General features: G+C 37.3%; 1 protein-coding gene across 2 annotated transcripts in view; it reads right to left on the reverse strand.

Moving 5' to 3' along the window:
- Positions 1 to 1,187: 1,187 nt before the first annotated feature.
- LOC109004502 (heavy metal-associated isoprenylated plant protein 39-like) overlaps positions 1,188 to 21,947 on the reverse strand; it is a 42,748-nt gene continuing 21,988 nt past the window's right edge. Inside the window, exons 1-3 of one of the 2 annotated variants that reach the window (XM_018983065.2) lie at positions 2,250 to 2,403; positions 1,977 to 2,052; positions 1,188 to 1,778 (exon numbers count right to left, since the gene is read on the reverse strand). In XM_018983065.2, the coding sequence (XP_018838610.1) occupies positions 1,489 to 1,778; positions 1,977 to 2,052; positions 2,250 to 2,255 (372 nt within the window). In that variant the 5' untranslated portion in view covers positions 2,256 to 2,403 and the 3' untranslated portion in view covers positions 1,188 to 1,488. Of the gene's footprint in view, positions 1,779 to 1,976; positions 2,053 to 2,249; positions 2,404 to 21,947 lie in introns of those variants that run through there. The other variant, XM_018983063.1, reaches the window with a different exon arrangement.

Genomic DNA, 21,947 nt, shown 5'->3' on the forward strand with positions numbered 1-21,947 from the left:
CTCAAAGATACACGACGGATTTCATGTATCTATCTGAGAAAGTACATACCCAAACTCACCCACGTTATTGACTACGAGTCGCTTCCTCTTCCTGCTATGCACGTCCCTAATTCACTCTGCCCACTTCACACCCACCATGCACCTCAGTACATAACTTCTCTCTCTATTTCTCTTAATTCTTCTGCCTAACCCTACCTCAACCGCTCCCTCATATCTTTCTCTCTCGGATCTTGCTCTCTCATATTGTTCTCGGTGTCAAATCAGAACTCCTCATCGGTATTTGTTGGACAACGTGCACCTGACACTACTATTTCTAGGGTTTCGGCCGCCTGAGTCCGTTTGTCTGAATTCTTGTTCAATATTGCCGTTCCCCACCTCTTCCTTTGTCCGAAGTCCAACATATTTCTTTTGTTCTGTTAACTTGATATTTAGGAATGTTAATGTTTATTTTGAAATTTTGTGGATTAGAATAATTATAATGGAATAGTTGTTTTAAACAAATAAAATTTACGTTTTATAGAGATCTTAGAATTAATTTATAATTTTAAGATATGATTTTATGTCTGGAAATAACTCTATGAAACTCGTGCGGGCGTTTCAGCTTTTGTCCCATCCTTTTTCTTTCTTGTAATGTCATAACGAATAAAGAGGATGGAGTTGGATAACGATCGCATACAGAGTCTTACGTGTAATTTGTTTCTAAAGTCACATCATTATGACTAATCGGTCGCTAGAGACAAACTTTTGTTGTTGCGATGTGATGTAAATGACCCACCAAGTGACACCAAAGAGAGATCAAGTTCAAATTTCCTTCATAACCGATGGAGACATTTATTTCTTTTTCTGTAGTGGTGGAAATTAGCCCAACTAGAACTTAAATATGTAAAGCCTGCGCTTAAAATCCTCTCCAACTCGGTATAGATGAGCGAGGTTATCTATTTTTCTCGATCCATCGTTTTGTAAACGGTGACTGTTTTTAGCATTGCAACTCTTTGATATTACAGCATCAGTTTCATTTGAAATTAATTTACATGCCCAAAGAGAGATTCATATCGTTTTTAAGTTAGAAATGATTTACAATTATAGAATTTACAAGTGTCGTATATTTACATTTTAAAAAATAAATAAATAAATATAAGATTTAAATTAAAAAAATTAATTTTTTAATAATATATTTTATTTTTAAAAAAAAAAAATGTACGATACTTACAATAACTCTGTATTTATCATTATTACCTAAACCATTAACCAAGGCGCTATTAAGCTGATCGTAAGTTCTACACAACTTGAAAGTACTAAAAACTCTTCCATTGATGTAAAAGTTTAAAACCCACCAACCAAAACGATGTACGTAACATCCCAAGCGTGCAACACCAACGAAACATAAAGATCAATCAACTCACTACCACCTACTACTGTACAGTAGAGACCTGTATGCTTGAACACCAGCCTTTTGGACGTTCGTATAATTCTTCTAAGATATAAGAATTAACAGATCACGCAACTGTTAGGATCCTCCTCTGCATAATAATGTGTGGCCATGTAAGGATTATAGTTATAGGCTTGGTACGCTTTCAAAAGCTCAGCCATATCATCCTTCTTTTTTTCATCTGCCTTCTTGGGCTCATCCTTCTTCTTCTCAGGCTCTTTTGCTGGTCCAACAGAGAGTATCTCTGTGGGGCAGAGCTTCCTCAACTTGCTCACTATATCAACCGGATCGATGTCCCCGATCACCGTCAATTTCTTGTCCTCCAAGTCCGAGGTGATGGAATCAACGCCTACGGAATTACAACACAAAAACCAGTCAAATTTGTAAGCTTGGCTGCCATACTTTACTATCTACTGGGTGTTACTTGCTTTAAATAAAGGAAACGTTAAGAAAGAAATAAAATGAACCGATTACAGGAGTAGTCATAATACAGAGACAGCCAAACAAAGGACTTGAAGTGGAATCACAACGAAGTAAAACTCTATACCTGAAAGGCCCGATACTTTCATCATGGCCTTTTGCTTTCCTTTGTCATCATGCAGTTCCACTTTCAAAACCACTTTCTGTCATAAAACATGATAGAGCTCTAGTCAGAGTTTTGTAAATCAGAGACTCGTATAAATAAAAATAAAATTATCAAATGGTTAGGGAACCCGATAAAGTTTTGCCATCGGAGAGACAAAAAAGGTCTTTTAATTAAGGCGGAGACAAGGAGAGCGAAAGAGAGATAGAGCTCGAGGGAAAGGGATCAGATTCTTACCTTCATTGCTGAAAGGTTCGAGGGATACTAGAAGTATATCAGATAAAGTTGCAGGTCCCGAAGCCAAGAAAAGAATGTTACAGAATTCAAGAGAGAAAAGTCTAGCTGATAACTTGGAGGCCAGAAGGACCTTTGGACGCATTTATATCGAGCGGAGGAACTCAGAAAGAGTATGGGTCCAGTCAACGCTGTGATTGCCTGTGGTCAATAAATAGTAATGCGTGTGGGCAAAGTTTAAAGGGCCAAAACCATTGTGTGGATATAGAAGGCCGGAGGGTACGCTAGTTTCTCAGCGTTTTGCATTTCCAACGTGCAAACATCGTGCTTAGGAAAAAAAAAAAAAAAAAAAAACATGCAAACATCGTGTGAAACTTCTGCACTGATCGATCTTCTTTCCTTTAATTTCCTTTTTCCTTTTTCTTTTTACTGCTTTAACCAAAAGAAATCTCAAAAAGTATGATAGCCCTTCATTGCCCGTCAGGAAGCAACCAAATCTATTACCGTATTTCGTGTGGCCCATAGTAAGAGACCTTGACTTTCTGGGCCACATGAATAGACCTTGACTTAATTAGCCATCTTGATCTTCCGTCCGACCACGTGCAAGCTGAGAGTCCATCAATGGGAGAAAAGAATTATAAAAGAACTTCTTTAGTTAGGACATTTTTATTGAATTAGTTAAAAGTTAAATTTAATGAAAATTTAATTATTAAATAGTTCATATTGAAATAACTATATTTTAAATATTTAGAATATAGTTACAGTAATATTTAAAATAATTTTTAAATTTAAAAAAAACTATTCATTCATCAAATCTATTTTATATTCTTTTTCTCTTCTTTTAATATTAATTATTTCTCTCTCCATTTTAAATGAAAATTGAAAAAATATAATTAGAATATAATTACTAATTAATAGATAATATTATGAATAGTAAAATATGATAAAATAAAATAAATTCATAATTAAAAAAATTAAAAAATTAAAAAATTATTAATTATTCATTACTATATAATGAATAAATGGATAATCTAATGTGGAGATTTGATGTGAATAGTCAAAGTTAAATTCATCTTATATTATTTTATTGTCATATAATGAAAAAATGGCTATTTCAATGTAGAAACTTATGTGAATGTAGTAGCTAAATGTTAAATTCATCTTACATTCATAAAAAATGTACTTTAACTTTAGCAAATTCAACGAGAGTGCGCTTAGTAGTACAGTACTGGCCACTCAGCCTTCTCGCCAAATGAGATCACGCTTTTTGAACAAACATAGACTGATATTATTGGATCTCGGTTGCTCTAAATGTTTCTGTGTAACACCGAAGCTTAGCATCAAGCCTAAGCCAAACGCGAGTTCTATACAATATTTTAGGTTAATATATATGGAAAACTCAAATAAAATTTAACGAGTACTTTTGGAATAAGCTCAAGGCCAAAAATTTTGTTAGGTGGGATATGAATTTTTTTATTGGACTTGAAAATTAAGTTAAAATTATTTAATATTTTATGAACCAAATAGAATCTATTTATTTGGTAATTGACTCAAAACATTTATTGGACAAATTAGATTATTTTAGAATTTGAGAAGATGCCCATTGGAAATTTTGGGAACTTGGCCCATAAAAATATGGACAAGTTCGGGAGATTCTTATATCAGTTCAAATGGCCCAACTCACTTTTAAAAACCAAAAGCCCAAGAAAAGGCCCAAGTTCAATTACTTAACATCCAAACTTATATATAGGTCCCTTCCTCCCCTTTCTTTCTCTAGGATTTCCAGCTGCCATAAATATACATATATATATATATATATATCACTTTCATGCACGTAGAGATCTCTCTCAACTAGAGTTTCCGTACATCCAAAATTCCTTTGGTTTCTTTGTAATACTCAAGCCCAAGGCGACAAGCCTCCTTCCCTTGCTTTCGGTTTCTTCTTCCCTGATTCTTTCTCCTTTTTTCCCCTTTAGTTTCTTCCCCACTTCTCTTCAACGAAATTCCCTACCTCCACGTTTCAGCACTTACCTCATATTCTTGGATTGCATGTGTTAAGTTTTCTTCCATTTTCATTTCACCTGTAACAGACTCTAGAATTTCCTTCTTCAATTTTCTAAACACCTTAGTGCTGTGTGATTGTGAAGTTGTTGCTGACAAGCTCTATTGCCTGAGCAACTTCAGTAAGGCCCCTTCCCCGTTATTTCTCACCCCTCAGTGATGTTTTCTCCCTTTCTGGTTACCTTACCGTGTTCTTCTCACGAGATCCCTCTTTTCCTCGCATAGGACACCCTCCGCCACCACGCCGTGCACCTCTACGATTAAGGGCCATTGTCAATTGCCCCTTTGCACATTGGTAAGCATTTCCCCTTTCCCCTTAAGTTCTAGGTTTATCTCCCATCCCTTCTCTGTTTTCACTCACACACACACACACACACACTAATTTTCCTTCACTCACTTACTGATCTCACTCACGCACACACTCAGACTCTTACTCACTCTCTGATTCTAACTCACGAACTCCCTCATAGATCACTCTTCCAAACTGTGTTGTGCCATCACAGTGCCTTGCGTCGTCGCAAGTGGATCCTCCACGCACCAGGAAGCCCACGTTTCTTTATCCCTCTATGTTCATTATTCCACCTAAATTTTTGTATAAGTTTTTATGTGTATTTTTAATTGTGTTTATTTTAATTTTTCCCTTGCCAATCGAATAGTCGTACAACATGCTTTTGTCCAAGTGTATTCGATTGCCTTCAAACACTCGCTGCCGTCGAGTTTCTATGCTGAGATTCCTGTATCAAACAACTATAACTTCATCTCACCTACACATTCTGTTTGTTCTCATCATTACGTCTCTCATTTATTCTCACTCGTTCTAAAATTCATATTCATTGGCTCGTTTAGTATTGCCACCGTGACCGGTAGAAAGTGCTATTGCCCGATCTCGTTTCGAAGTGCGGCAAGGTAATGCTTTGTTCAATATTAGTTGTTGTTTTACATTACCCAGTGCTTGAATTATTCTAACGTCACTATTTATATCACAGGATAATACTAATGCCCCCAAACAATGTTATTTCTGCTATTTAATTTCACAAGTCACGCGCACAAACTTAGGTAAGATATTTAGAATTTTAGGCTTCTTGTCGACATTATAATGTGGGATATTGTTTTATGAATTATGGTTGCTGGATGGTTTTTGTTAATGAATAAAGTTGAGTGGTGGATTGTTGAGCTGATGTGCTTTTGCTGGATTAAAGAGGTGCGGTTCGGTTGATGAGCATGTTGTTTTAGGGTGAGACGTGGGGCTAGCCAAATTACTATATAACTGTTATTTGGATTGATCATGATAGGTTGGATGTATTGGTGTTGTGTGCTTATTTGTTTGAGTTTAAGGAGATTTTCGAGAGTTGATATGTGTGTGATAAGAAATGGTGGAAGTTGATTGAAATTTTTTTAACTGGGTTATGTTTGAATGGTAGGATCTGTAAATGGTATGGTGTTCTGTTAAGTAGCTGGCTAGGAGAAATGGTTGGCTGTTTGGGGCATTATGTGACTAGTTTGTCGTGATGTTGTGGAATGGATTATTATTAAGCCATACGAGTTGATAAGTGGCCGGGTGGAGATTATTTGGTGGTGGTAGATTGTAAATATTGATGGTTTGAAAAGGTGGTTGCTCAAATTTACCTTATGGTGGATTTTTTATTAAAAAGGACCTGGTTTGAGGTTTTATTAAATAAGCTTAGTGGTATACTTGTTTGGGTCATTAATCGTGTGGTAAATGTTTATTGTTTTAGGTTGTGATACCGCTAGAGTGTAGATTCAAGACATAGATAATAGAAAAAAATCAGGTAAGCGGGATTCCTATACTAGACTTTGCATAAAAGAAATAAAACAAGGTTGATTTTGAAAATATGCATGCTTGCTTTGAAAAGAAACCTAAAAACAACGTCAGATATGTGTTCTGCATATTCATGGAATCTGTATATGAATGAAGTATTTTTTGTCATGACTGATGTAGACATGAGCTTATTTTGCAGCATTTTGTTTCTAAATTGTGCAAAATGAATGAATATGAGATCTAAAAGTTTGCTTTGATTAAATGAAAATGTTTTGAGTATGCTATTTTGAATATGTGAAATGATCGAAAGCTATTCAATACTTTGTTTTGATATGATGTGTCATCTGAAAACTTTGGTATAAATTTCTTATTATGTATCTCAATATGATCTGATTTGATGTTGCCTTTGTTCGGTCTATGTTAAGGCCCTGTCATGGGTATAATAGTGGCATATGGCCCCACCACGAGTATAATGGTGGTTTATAATCATACCACGGAGTTAAGCATGGTAAATGACCCAGCCACGTGTATAATGGTGGTTTATAACGATAATCCTACCACGTGTGTTAAACACTACAAGAAATAACGGCTTTTCCAGCGATTTATTTATCCCCACAAAAAAAATCGCTGCAATTAATCCTTATTTGCAGCGATTTTCTTATCACTGCTGAAATCCAAAGCAATGTATCCTAAAATCTGACGTTGGAATTACTGTTCATTTATTTGCGGCGACTATGTGATATTTTGCGGTGCGCTTGTGTCGCCGCAAATAATATTAGTACCTGTAGCAGTATTTTAATTGCGGCGAATGAGAAAATCGCCATAATAGGTAGTTTTGCAGCGAATAAAAAGCGTTGCAATAGCCTTTTAGAAAATTTAGGCCTTTCCCAACGATTTTAATATCGTCGCAACAAAAAATACCACTAAGAGACATTAAATTAAATGTTATTATCAGCGAATCCAAATCGCCGGAAAAATGAAATTAAATTTAAATCACCCGCGTTACGTTTTTCCCCTCATTTCTTTCCCTCGCCGCTCTGCCTCCCCAATCCCTCTTCTCCCTCAACCCATGCCGCCGCGCACAGCCCGATGCCAGCGACCCCACCACGCCACCGCCACCTCACCTCGACGGCCACCCCTTCTTCTCCCCCAGCCCCCATGGCGGAAATATCATTTCCCCCGAATCTAGCGTCGACCTCTCTCTCTCTCTCTCGCATTTCTCTATGTCGCCGCTGCTAGGGGCACCATTCGCCACCACTCACACCTCAACGCCATCGCCAGTCCTCCGTCGGAGCCCCCTTCTCCTCCACGCTTAGCCCAGCAGCCCGAGGCCCTCCCTCTCTCCCTTGCTCTGTTCGCAACCCACGGCCCCCACGCGGTTTGCTACTGATCTGCCTCTCCCTTGTGAGTTTCGATTCTTCTTTTCTTCTGTTTTTTCTTCCCATAGATTTTTGTTTGTAATGTCTCTGGAAAAGTTGTGGGTTCTCGTTCAGGGATGTGTTGTTTTCTCCTTGTACCCATCATTTTTGTTGTTTTTTTTTTTTTCAGCTTTTATTGAGGTCTTTGTTCAATTTGAAGATTGAAACATTTGAGGGATACCTATCTTGGGATCCCGTGAATAAGTTACTACAGAAATTGATTCTTTTTCCTTGAGAATATTTTCTGTGCAACCAATTCAAAATATTTTTTGTTTATTTGAGATTCAATATCACTTTTAAAATGCTTTGATTTTTTGTTTAAGAGATTTACATGCTTTTATTTTTTGTGTAAGACACTTTGTAAACACATACAGTTGTGAATCTCTATGTTGGTTAATGTCCGGTAATGTTAGTGTTCAGGTCTCAATTTGATTTTAAGGCTTAAACTAAGTAGTTCCAAAGCTCAGACTTGATTCCAAATGTAAGCATGTGAAGTTGGTCGCGGATTAGGCTTGCATACCAGCAAGTTGTTTGCTGCTGAACTGAATGGCATACCCTGCATCTGGGACAAGCTCCTATGAACTGCTTTTAATGCTTGCATGTTTTTAATCTATTGTACTTAGTTAGTTAGTTTGTTAGTTAGTTAGTTAATTGGTTGGTTGTACATTAGACTTTAACTTAAATTACTAGCTTGTGTTTGGATGCTCACAGGCTAAAAGTTCTTGCTTTTGCCGGAAAATGGAAACATCCTTACTTTTGCCGTTTTTAAAATGTTCTTAAGAAGGCACTGACTTTAATAGTATCCCTTTCTCACTTTATCCTATTTTATTTTATTTTATTCTTTTGCTCTTTTCCCTTTACTTTTCTTGTTGCTATTCTGGTCTGTGCTGGGACAATGGTTCTAACAATCACCATGTTCTGCATTGTGGTCTCATCTGTGCTGGTTTGTTGGAAGAAAATTATTGGAGAAAATTTATTATTAAAAAAATTTATTGGAGAAAAATGTTTGGAAGTAACAGCCACTCTAGTAAATGTTCAACCTAGATTTTCTTACTCTTTTTCTCTTACAGAATCATGCTTATAATAATATAAACTTCCCTGTGATGTGTTGAATTTTTATCATTCAAATTCATTGGAAAAGTTCCTGTATTTGTACCAATAAGTGTTTGACCCTCACTCTCCACATGTCAGTCAAGAGGTGGGATGACGTGTGAATATTGGCATTCTATCTTATATGTGATTTACATTCTATTTATGCTTGAAAAAAATATAGGGTATTATATCTATGTAGAGCCATCCTTACTGATAGCCTACCTTTATGAATCCTTGTTAGATTACAATGGTATTGTTGGATTATGCTTCTAAACTGATCCAATACAATGGTATTGTTGGAAATAATTTTTTGGTACACAAAACTTATTTCCGGCAATCACATATCGCAGGAAATACTTATTGCCGGCATTCTAGGGTATTTGCAGCGAAAAATATTCGCCGCAAAAACTACCAACGATGTTATGATCATTGCAACCGAGTTCAGAAAACCAATAACTCAATTGCGGCGATTTCTAAATCGCTGGTATTGATCTATACCGGCGCATTTTAATCGCTGCAATTGTTATTTCAAAACCATTTAATCAGTTGGGGCGATTTCCAAAAATCGCTGGGAAATTATATTTCCGGCAATTTTTCCTCTTTTAGCGACAGTATTAAATCGCTGGAATTAATCTTTCCCAACGATTAAACAACTGAATCGTATCTTGCAATTGCGGCGATAAAATGTACTATTTGCGGCAAATAAAAATCGCCGATAAAGAAAATATTTACCGGCGATTTTTGGCTTCCGTTGGAGTAGATCAAAAGTGGGGCTTTAATACCGGCGAACCTCCAGCGATTTATAAATCGCTGGGATAGGTCAGAGGCGGCGATTTTGTTGGTTTTGTCAGCCAAAGTGAATCGCTGGGAAAGGTGATTCCCCTTGTAGTGAAACATGATATTTGTCCCGATGTGATACTTTGATATGATATGAAGATGAGGTCTCAGACTGTGATATGCCAATGGATTTTGAATATGAAAGTTTCATTCTGATATTTTGATAACATGTGTTGATTATGCATTTTGAAAACAAATATTCTGATTTTGCATTATGAAAGTAAATATTTTTTTTCGCATTTCGAACTTGGTAAATGATCATGTTTACATACTAGTATATATTCCTTACTTATGGAGTTGTTGATAACTCATCTCTTTATCTTCACAATATTTTAGATGGTTTCGATGTTTCAACTGAAGATCAGTAATATAGTACATGGGTAAGATTAGTTGAGGATAGTAGATGAGTACCATGAGGTACTAGTGCTATTGGTAGATTTAGTTATTCAATAGAAACATTTCAGTATATTTTGGATGATTGTAGAAACTTATGTAGACCTTATTTTATTTTATTATGTTCATTGAGATATGTGGAGATGTTGATTTAGTTTATCTGATTTATGGTATTGAGGATCTGATATGTGGTTATGTGTGTTAAAGGATTTGAAGTATTGATGTTTGATTTAGAGCTATTGGAAGTGTATATATTGAATTTTTAGAAAATTTATTAGCATTGTGAAGATTATTATTAGGTGACAGGAGTTAACTCCCTGAACCTCCAGGGTCAGTGCGTTAAAGTTGGTATCAAAGCCAAGTTTGAGGTTCTGCAGACTATAGACTTATGAGGTTTAGATATCTGTGGATTCTTGGGAAGTAAATTTCAGATTGGAAGTGTAGGAACTTGAGGACTATAAGGATGATCACGTGGATATTTAAGTTTGAACTTATGCAAACTTTATGATTGATTTTGATGGGATCTGAGGTTTTAGATTTGACAGATGTTAGGAATTGAATTCATAACTTTAAGGTTTTAGATTCTAAAGATGTATGTGAGTTTTAAGCGATGTTAGGTTTACGATTATAGATGGTAATAAGAGTGATATGAGTTGGTTAGGGATATGGTTAGGAATGGGTAAAACAATAAACTTTGAACTTGTTTTAAATAGTTATCTAATATATATATATATATTTATACATATGTTTTTTTTTATTATTTAATTTTGTATTTATTTATTTTTAGAACGTTTTACCAAGTTTAAGCTTTTAGGATGGCATCTCGTTGTCAAGTCCGAAGTCTTGAAGATTTGATCTAAAACAACAATGATAGGGTCTGCACGTCTGAGCAATTTAATCGGACGCATCCTCCCACCTTTGATGGAAGAGGCAATCCAAATGTAGCGGAGGATTGCATTCAAGACATTGAAGAAATATTCAGTGTTTTGGAGTGCACCGATCAGCAGAAAGTTTGGTTCGCAGCTTTTAAATTAACTGGAGAAGCAAAGAGATGGTGGAATTCTGAAAATTCCATCAGGGATGCTGAGGAGACAAAAGTGATTAGTTGGCTTCAATTCAAGCAAAATTTCTTTGACTGGATTTTCCCTAAAGCGGATAGAGAAGCTAAAGCTCAAGAGTTCACCAACTTGGTACAAGGGACCATGAATGTGCGCCAGTATACTGCAAGATTTGCGAAATTGTCACGTTTCACCGCATACCTGACTCCTGATGAGAAAAAGAAGGCCAGGAAGTTTGATGAGGGTTTGGACCACATGATATATGAACGAGTGATGGTCCTATAGATTGAGAATTTTTCAGAGTTAGTGCATAAGACGATGTTGGTTGAGCAGAACCTCAAGAGAGGTGTTGAATTGTAAGAACAGAGAAATAGAGCTACTCCACAAGGACCCTTTAGTATGGATCAAGGGCCATGGAAGAAGAGAAATGAGGGGAGCAGCTAAAGTCAGAGACAGATTCAGAGAAATCATTCAACTAACCTCTATAAGTTCTGTAACCGCGTGTATGCTGGGTAGTGCAGAAAGAAAGTGGGGTCATGTGGTTGGTCACTTCAATAGAGAATGCCCGTTGCTTGCAGAGGACAACAAAAAGCCCAACCCACCTCAAAACTTTAGGCTGAACAACTAGGGCAAAAACCAGCGGAGAACTGTGCTGGAACGAGTGTTTGCTTTGATGCAAGGAGAAGCTGAGGAAAAGAATGACGTAATCACAAGTATAATCCCTATGATTCTCCTATTAAGTTACAATTTTGTTAAAAATTTAGGACTACTTATCTTTTTATATTTTTGGACTCTTTTATCTCAATGGATTATGTCAAGTTTTGCCTAGTTGATGCTGAATAGAGGGATTACAATTTGATAGTCTCAACTCCAGCAGGAGATTCAATGACCTGCAACAAGATTTTGCGTAGATGTCCAATAACAATTAGTGGGAGAGAAATGTCAGCTAACCTGATAGTTTTTCCAATGATTGAGTTTGATGTGATATTGTGAATGGATTGGTTAGCTTCCAATTATGCTAGTATTGACTGTTCTAAGAAGGAAGTGGTGTTCAAATTTTCGGAGGGAGAGGAGCTTTGGTTTATGGGTTCCAAAGTGCGTGCCCTTCCACCAGTTATATCTGCTTTTTGGGTTGGCAAGTTAATACATGATGGGTGTCAAGGGTACTTGGCCTACGTGGTGGATGAACCAAAGCAAGAATTAGAGGAGATCCTTATTGTGAGAGAATATCTAGAAGTATGTCTTGAAAATTTGTCCTGACTACCACTCGAGTCGGAAGTAGAGTTTGCCATTAAACTAGCCCTAGTCACGACACCTCTTTCCAAAGCCCCTTACCAAATGGCACCATCTGAATTAGCAGAACCCAAAGAACAATTGCAAAATTTAGTAGACAGAGAACTTCGGTCTTGTTTGTGAAAAAGAATGATGAATCAATGAGAATGTGTATTGATTATAGAGAGCTAGCTGAGTGACCATAAAGAATAAATATTCGCAGCCCCGCATAGAAGATTTATTTGATCAGTTGCAAGGCACTCAAGTATTTTTCAAGATTGATTTGAGATCAAGATACCATCAATTGAAGATCAAGACATGGTTGATGCCTAAGACAGCTTTCAGGACCAGGTACTGTTATTACGAGTTCTTGGTCATGCCTTTTGGCCTAACTAACGCCCCAGTCGTATTTATGGATTTGATGAATCAGGTATTTCTCGAATTCTTGGATAAATTTTTAGTGCTGTTCATTGAAGATATATTGATATACTCCAAGAACAAAACTGAACATGAAGAGCATCTGAGACAGGTACTTGGGACCCTCAGGAATAAAAAGTTATTTGCTAAATTGAAGAAGTCAGAATTTTGGCTCGAGTCTATTTCATTTTTGGGACATGTAGTCTCCAAGGATGGTATCTCAGGAGACCACGGGAAAGTTGAAATAATAGTTAACTGGGCTCAACCAACCAATGTGCATGAGGTTAGGAGTTTCTTGGATTTAACTGGATATTACCGTCAGTTTTTTTGACAGTTTCTAAAAAATAGCGATTCCTCTTACCGCCCTTTCCAGGAAGAATAATAAGTTTGAGTGGACTATAAAGTGTGAGGAGAGTTTCCAAAAATTGAAGAAGAGATTGGTGACAGCTCCAGTTCTGACAGCACCTAGTGAGAGAGGAGGATGTGTGGTTTATTGTGAGGAGGACTATCGTCATGATTGGGTTTGGGGTGTGTATTGATGCAACATGAGAAAATTATAGCATACACTTCTCGACAATTGAAGGCATATGAGCAAAATTACTCCACACATGATTTGGAGTTAGATGTCGTTGTCTTTGCACTTAAGATTTGAAGACATTATTTATATGGTGAAAGATATGAAATCTACAAGGATCACAAGAGTTTGAAGTATTTCTTCACTCAAAAGGAAATGAATATGAGACAGAAAAGATGGCTTTAGCTAATCAAGGATTAAGATTGCACCATTAACTACCATCCAGGCAAAGCTAATGTCGTAACTGATGCACTTAGCAGGAACTCTATGGGACCAGCAGTTGCAACTCTTACCACTAAGCACCACTTATTAATAGACTTAGAAAGAGCTGCTATTGAGGTTGTTACTGGTGATCAGCAAGCGTTGGTAGCCAGGTTGATGCTTCAACTAGCTTTGATAAACAAAATTAAGCATACCCAAAAAGAAGATTCAGGGTTAGCGAGATTGGTGGAAGAAGTAGAAAAAGGTAATAAATCCGAGTTTAGCATTTCCAAAGATGGAATATTAAGGTTTGGAAGTACATTGTGTGTGCCAGACAATGAAGAAATAAAAGCAATCATCCTCGAAGAAGTGCACCGCTCTCTTTACACAGTTCACCCAGTACAAAAATGTATCGGGACTTGAGAGAGTCTTTTTGGTGGAATTGTATGGAGATGGAGTTTGCTGAATTTGTGGAACAGTGCCTAACTTTTCGTAGTAAAAAAATGTATCGACACTTGAGGGAATCTTTTTGGTGGAACTGTATGGAGATGGAGATTGCCAAATTTGTGGAACAATGCCTAACTGGCCAACAGGTGAAAGTGGAACATCAAAGACCTGTAGGGTTATTGAAACCACTCCAGATTCCAAAATGGAATTGGGAGCATGTTATAGATTTTGTTACAGGCCTACCACGGACACTGACTGGGCAGGATGCAATATGGGTGATAGTGGACCGTTTGACAAAGACCGCTCACTTGGTGCCAATCAAAATTTCTTATAAGTTGGAGAAACTAACCGAGCTATATGTACATGAGATAGTGAGATTGCATGGGGTACCTGTGTCCATTGTGTCGGATAGGGGTTCTTGTTTCACTTCGAGATTTTGGCGAAGTTTATAGGAGGCCATCGACACTAGGTTAAATTTCAGCACTGCTTTTCACCTGCAGACGGATGGTTAGTCAGAAAAGACCATTCAAATTTTAGAAGACATGTTGAGGGTGTGTATGCTAGATTTCAGGGGAACCTAGATACGACACTTGCCTTTGGTCGAGTTTGCTTATAATAACAGCTACTAGGCTAGTATTGGGATGGCACCTTATGAAGCTATATAGTAGGAGGTGTAGATCTCCCTTGTTTTGGGATGAAGTAGGGGATAGACAAATTTTGGGTCCAGAAAAGAAAAGAGAAGATAGAGACCATTCGAGTCAGAATGAGAGCAACTCAGAGTCTTCAGAAGAGTTATGCAGATAATCGCCGTCGTTAATTAGACTTTGAAGTCAGGGATAAGGTATTCTTGACGATTTCACTGATGAGAGGCATCATTGTGACGCCCGCAAATTCCGCTTGGGATCGGACGGACATTTGAAGCGTCGAGACATGCAACACAAGGTTACCTGCCCCCGTTCATGACATATAAGATGCAATATTCCTAACATGCATCTAGCATTATGCAATATTCGCAGCGGATAATTTTTCTTTTTAGCAATACTATGCACCAAACCGAAATATCCCAAATACTTAAAACATACTTCATACATAATGACATACTAAACAACTGAGATCACAATATTAATCCATATGGTTGTGATCAAAAGAGTGATGGAGATTGAACTCTACAATTACAAGTAGTAATCTGAGGTAACTACTGTATTAACACCTACATCGCATCGTCGCTTAGTCGACCATTTCCAGTTGGTCGATTCCCGATTCTCCTTCAGATCCTGTAACAAAATCTACCATTCGGGGGGGGAATGGTAGTTGGGACTACCACAGTGAGATTTGATTACAAATCTCAGCAAGTTAACAGGAAACTTCCACACAGGTTAATGATGCATGCATGGCAGTAAAAGCATGAATGCATAATCAAATCGTAAGTAATCATAGCATAACTTGACATACAACATAACATAACTGGCATAACTTAAACTGAAACTGAAGCTTAGCATGAACGTGACTTGAAACATAACATGGACTTGAAACATAACATGAATGTGAACATGCATAATTTGAACTTGAACTTGAGCATGACATAACATAAATGTGAACTTGGAACATAACGTAAACGTGAACATAACATAACATGAACTTGGAACATATTCTTGTCTCATGGGATTACCATGATTGCGTGAACGTAAACTTGAACATAACATAACGTGAAACATGACTTGAACTTGGAATCTTATTCAATAGACTTAATCATTAACGTGACCATATGGGTGCTACACAGGTCCCCTTGAGCCGTGTGTCCCTGCCGATTACCGCATCACATCACAGGTTTCTATACCAGCTGTGAGTGCGTTAATACGTACTCCACAGTTGTTGTGGCCCCACGTATTCTACGTGTCACAATTGCTGTGTCTCACGTAGTGTATGCTCCACAGTTGTTGTGGCCCCATACTTCATGCTCCACAGTTGTTGTGGCCCCATGACTTATCTGTTTGTGCCACACTTGCTGTGGACACACGTAACATAATGTGTGGCACCATCGGCGTTAGTGCCTGGCGCGCTCCGGTGACCAGCTAATTAGGCCCCATTCGCAACCTGTTGACTGTACTTCGTCAACCCAGGGAATTTCACACCTATTTAGACACTCCAGCGTGAACAAAGGAGTTCCACTAGGATATTACCCCATCCTAGCGCTTAGGGTCGTGATTGACATGAATGACTTAACTGGCAGACATGACATTTCGTAACGTGACGTAACATGAACGTGACATAAAAGACAGAAATCTTGACGTAACATAACGTGACATGAACGTAGGACGACAGACATGACATACTTCGAGACATAAATGTAACAGAGAACATTTCATAACATGTCATACATGTAACATGCAACATTTCGTAACATGGCATACCATATAACAGACAACATTTCTTAACATGGCGTAACATGTGACAATGAATATTACATGACAAGAAATACATGTAACAGATGGCATACTTAACTTAACATGACATACTTGCAATGTATAGCATGTATAGCAATACGTGACAGAATATCTTGTGTAACAGATGAATAATTCATGACAGAATAAATTCTGTGTAACAGATAAATATGTAATGACTTGGCATGGCACATATGATAACATGCATACATACAATTTAGTTCCCTTACTTATCACACATACACATTAAATTGATAGTAAGTTAAAAGCTAACTTACCTCGATCTTCGCGCTTCGAGACAAAACTCAAGTGCGATCACGGGAAACTGAAAGTAGTGATTTCTAAAAATTAGAACTTAATCACTAACAATTAGGAATATGGAAAAATATCAACTTAGAGTAAAATTACCATTTTACCCTCTACATGTGGGAAAATGACCATTTTACCCCTAACTTAAGGATTTTGCATCATAACTTCAAAAATCACCAAAATTTACATACCTTATGTAAATTTTGTCCTAAACTCAAATATCAATTCATAAAAATTTAAAACTAAACACAACCATCAAAACTCTATATGGCCGAAACTTACAAAGGCTATTTCCTTTGCTTTTTGTTGTAATTCTTTCAAATCTCAAAACTCATGATTAAACCAAAATTTTTCTTCTACTACACTCATAACATATTCTTAAGAATAATCATGTTTTGAATCATGAACAAAAGTCATCAAAATCACTAAAACCATACTTGAACTTTTTGGTTTCTCTTCTAAGTTCAAAACAGAATTTTGTTTCTAACTTGTTTTGATCAACCTCTTGATCCATGACTTATAAAGAAGTGATCTTCAAACCAAAACATCACATGGTTCAAAAAGGTGTCCTAAAACAGATCCAAGCTTCAAACTCAAGATCACATGGGTAAACATCAACCAAAACATAAATTTAGCCAAGAACATCATCACTTTGGCCTAACCGAATATCTCCTTCCATAAAATTTCATATGTTCGAAACTAACATCAAATATCTTCAAAATAACATTCTAACATGTATATAAGATGCTTAGGATCTTCCAATAAAAATATCAAAGCCATTGGAATAAGATTAAACCATAAAAGATTTAAACTTTCTCAAAACAGAAACTGTTTTTCCTCTTCCAGTTTCTAAGTTTCTAGACCTAAGAAAATATTTCACCAAAACTTTTAATCATGCAACAAATCCTCAACCAATAATCATATACACATGTTAACAGTACTCCATAAAAATTTCGGACCAAGATCTATTCATTAGCTTGGTCAAAAACTCCAAAATATAACACACTCTCCAGTTTATCGCCCAGAATGACCTTTCTGGGGTCTAAACAACTTTTTACCAATCAAATGATCTCCAAATGGAACAAATAAGATATCCACGTAAACTAGACTCCAAAAGAAACAACTTTAATGAAGGAAACGTTGCGAGGAAACACTTACAAAAGCTTCGAAACAGGCATTCAAAAGAGGTACGAAAAACTGTCCGAGAGTGTCTTTTGTGTTCTATGAAGGAAAAGTGTAAAGGAGAGTTGCTTTTTCGTGGGAAGTGGACTGAAGAGCTTCTTACACAAGCTATGTAAAGTGATAGGACTGAAGGAATGGTTGAGTGTTGGCCTTTTCTTCTCATAAAAATCAGACCAAGATCTTTTCTTAAGGTGGAGTGTAAGAGTGAATGAGTGAGGTGGCCCTTTAGCTATGTCTTTCAAGAACCTTCTAGGCTCTTCTTGTACAGATCTGGCCAGCCAAGTGGGGGTACAAAACTTAGCCATGAAGCAATCCTATGGTGACCAAATTCGTGGGCCTTAAAGGGCCTAAACCGAATGGGCCTAAAATTTGGGGTTTAAAGAGGGTTTGGGTTGCTATCAAGCCCAAATCCAATATCACTTGGCCCAATCAATTTTTTCAAGGTTAACAAGGTTGGATAATGATGTTCTAACACAAATTTGAAGGATTAATAGCATGTGGAAGTGATTTAATCAAGTGATTAAACACAATGCTAGAAATCGGATTAGAAAATGTTTAGAGGCTAACTTTAGGGTTTTGGGGAAACCGTTTAGGGTTTCGATTTCAACCATGCTTTTGGGCTTTCGATTGGATTCCCACCATTTAGAATTTCACTAGGATTGAAAACCTCTTTGATCTGGCACAATTTGGTTGAGCAGATGAAACAAAGTTTTGCTTAAGCGACATGATCTCACACCTTGATTCCTTCAAATCCAACAAACGTTCCTTATGGTGCCAAGTGTCTAAAATTATTCACTAAGTGTGGCTAAGATCTTGCCAAGTGTCCAAATAAAACTTCTCTAATCCAATTTGGACATTCCACACTGTGATTTCGAAACACTGCAATTGGTGCGCTTACCGAGGTTACTATTCACTTCGAAAAAGTGAATCATAAACTTAGTACTAAAAATTCCTAAATATTCATATTAACTTTTAGTGAAAATCTTTTACCGAAATTTAATCTCGAAGTGCCCCTAAAAATAATTTCACAATTTCCAACAGACGTTTCGTCCGGAATTATGAAAATAGGATATTGTGCCATAAAATCCTAAATAATCCACTGAGTGTAATGGCGTAGACCATAATGCATTCTGACACTTCTAACCACCTCAAATAAATAAAACTCATATTTCTAGCAGCATAGTGAGTGATAACACTGACTATGTTGACAGACTAAAACCTATGCAATAGGTCGATTCGTAAAAACTTATGGGATTTTCACGAGATTCCTAAAGTCAATAGAAATTCCTTCAATGAATTTCTAGCGGGCTGTTACATCCTCCCCTCCTAAAAAAAAGATTTCGTCCTCGAAATCGACGTAAGTACAAACATAAAATACGCTCAAAAGAAAAAGTTGCTTACCAACTTATTGCCCATCACTGGATGCCTCATCACGCCCAAGGGGCAGGTCTCGTTCTTCTTGAAATAACGCCTCCTTCTCGTAGTCAACACTATTCTTATCTATAACCATCACATGGTTATACAAAAAGACTATCACTATAACATTAAGGCATAACAATCCCAAAGATTACTGCCTAAACTTAATGACTTCTAGACTTTTTAGGTTACTGACTCCTTGCTTAAAAGAAATCACTATTCTCTTCACTATTCAATGAATTATCCACAACGTGTATATATATCTACCATTCTTAACTCTTTCTCTCTCAAATCATATCAATTTGTATTGGAGTCCTTCCACAAGGTAGGTCAAATCGTACCAGCATACTCTCTAAATCTAAAACTTCAAGTATTCATGCAGTTCAATTTGGAAGAATTTAATCCATACACAACTGAATTCACATTCTCTATTTCCTCAAGGAATTATATCTGCCTAGGACTAGCTTACTCCTTCATAATCACCACGAATCGTTCCTCCTCCTAGGTGGTACCTTGATAAACGATCAGCTATTAACCTCAACTCAAGAGTTTCTCTCTTATGATTAACATAGCTCTTCTATCCATCATGAGTTGCCTCTTATTCTGACTCTAATCCAAAGAATTTGTTCTTACTGCTCACGTAAATCCTTAAGACAAGCTTTTACTCCCCATATAAAAGTCTCCAATATAAGGGCAATCTAGGTTTCCACAAACACGGTGCTTCGCCAGAAACCATTTATTCGCGATTGGATAAAACTATTATCATAAGTGAATCCTACTAAGGCCAAAGCTTCTCCCACACACTGTACTCTTCCGAACACAAATTTCATTGTAACCTTCGAATCAAAACAAACTCCAAATACTTGGGATACTAATTCATCAACCTTGAATATCCTTCCTCGTACTACTAAAAGGTATTCCATATCTACACTGGTATGAATAGAAATACTCTTAATGAAAAATGTTACTCTTACCACCTGGTAACAATTCAGAGTACGAACTAAACGTACAATACCACAATCACTAAAAATAGGGCCTCGCTTGAATCAAACTGCGTACAAGTTATAAACCTCAATGATTTAACTTACCCAAAGTATTAATAATGCACTAGTACCATCAATTGTAATCTAATCAACCTTAGATAAGCTTAACAATATAGAGGTCTTAGAAAAAATACCAGTGACGGCGCCAACTCCTTTAGTTCCTGGGGCGTCAGCATCTGCGTCTCTAGAAGTACCTGCATACACTTAAGCTAGTACTGGAGGTCGTGGCTTTGGTTTGGAATCTCCAATGGGAATAGTTCCATTTCTCCGGCCTCTTTTGGGACAATTTGATCAAATGGTCAGGTTGGCCACATCTGAAATAGAGTCCTAAGGTAAGTTTGCAATTGCCTCCATGGTTCTTTCCTGACATCCCACATATTGGGTACGTGGTTAGTATTGAGCTTCCAGTCTCGATGCCTTTTCCCTTATCTGGTCCAGTAGATATCTTCTTCATTTCTAGATTTTCTTCAGTAGCAGACAATGAAGTTCTCTTTCGCTCGGTATTGATCTGGATAGCTAGACCTCTCTGCTCAGCCTCTGCTATCGCGGCCACGTTTACCAACTCTTGGTAATTCTTTATTCTTAGGCAAGCTACTTGGCTATGGATCCATGGCTGAAGTCCAGCTTGAAACTTTCGTGCCTGCATCCTTTGAGTAGAAATCAAGTGTGGTGCAAACCTTCCTAACACCATAAACTTAGCAGCGTACTGCTCTACGGTCAAACTACCTTGAGCTAAAGTCACGAACTCCTGCGCCTTTAGCTGTTTGATAGAATCTGGGAAGAATCCGTTGTCAACTCTTCCTTAAATCTCTCCCAAGACAATGCATCCAACTTCCTAGTTCCCTAACTAGAAGTTGCCTGTGTATCCTACCATATTCCAGCTTCTCCTTAGAATAGGTATACAACATATAGAACCTTCTGGTCCTCAGTACATCCACAGATCTCGTCTGTCCTTTTGAGATCCATAATCCATTTCTCGGCTTTTAGTGGCTCTTCATTACCAGAAAAAGTTTGGATAACGATGGATCAAGAACTTCTCACACAGACAATCCCTGACTTCGAGTCTGGGTACATGTGCTTGCTGATGTTGCTGTTGTCTAAGCATGTCAGTCAGCAAACGTACGGCTTCAGCTAATCCTCCATCCATCGGGGAATTCTGATTATCCTAATTTGTAACTCCCTCAGGGTTTTGAGGTATCTTACCTCGAGTCATGTCACTTCCTAAATCACACGAGTACACGTGTTACAGCCACATACTATCTCTTATACTTCAAGAAATTCAAGCCTAGTAAAGACTAAAATTTCAAGCCTAATATTTGGTGCATTTCCTAAGGACATGTGGATTTAAACCCAGAGACGTATTGCTCTGATACCACCCTGTGACGCCCGCAAATTCCGCTTGGGATCGGACGGACATTTGAAGCGTCGAGACATGCAACACAAGGTTACCTGCCCCCGTTCATGACATATAAGATGCAATATTCCTAACATGCATCTAGCATTATGTAATATTCGCAGCGGATAATTTTTTTCTTTAGCAATACTATGCACCAAACTGAAATATCTCAAATACTTAAAACATACTTCATTCATAATGACGTACTAAACAACTGAGATCACAATAATAGTCCATATGGTTGTGATCAAAAGAGTGCTGGAGATTGAACTCCACAAATACACTACTGTATTAACACCTACATCGCATCGTTGCTTAGTCGACCATTTCCAGTTGGTCGATTCCCGATTCTCCTTCAGATCCT

The sequence above is a fragment of the Juglans regia genome, chromosome 16, assembly GCF_001411555.2.
Source record: "Juglans regia cultivar Chandler chromosome 16, Walnut 2.0, whole genome shotgun sequence".
NCBI classification, from domain to species: Eukaryota; Viridiplantae; Streptophyta; class Magnoliopsida; order Fagales; family Juglandaceae; genus Juglans; species Juglans regia.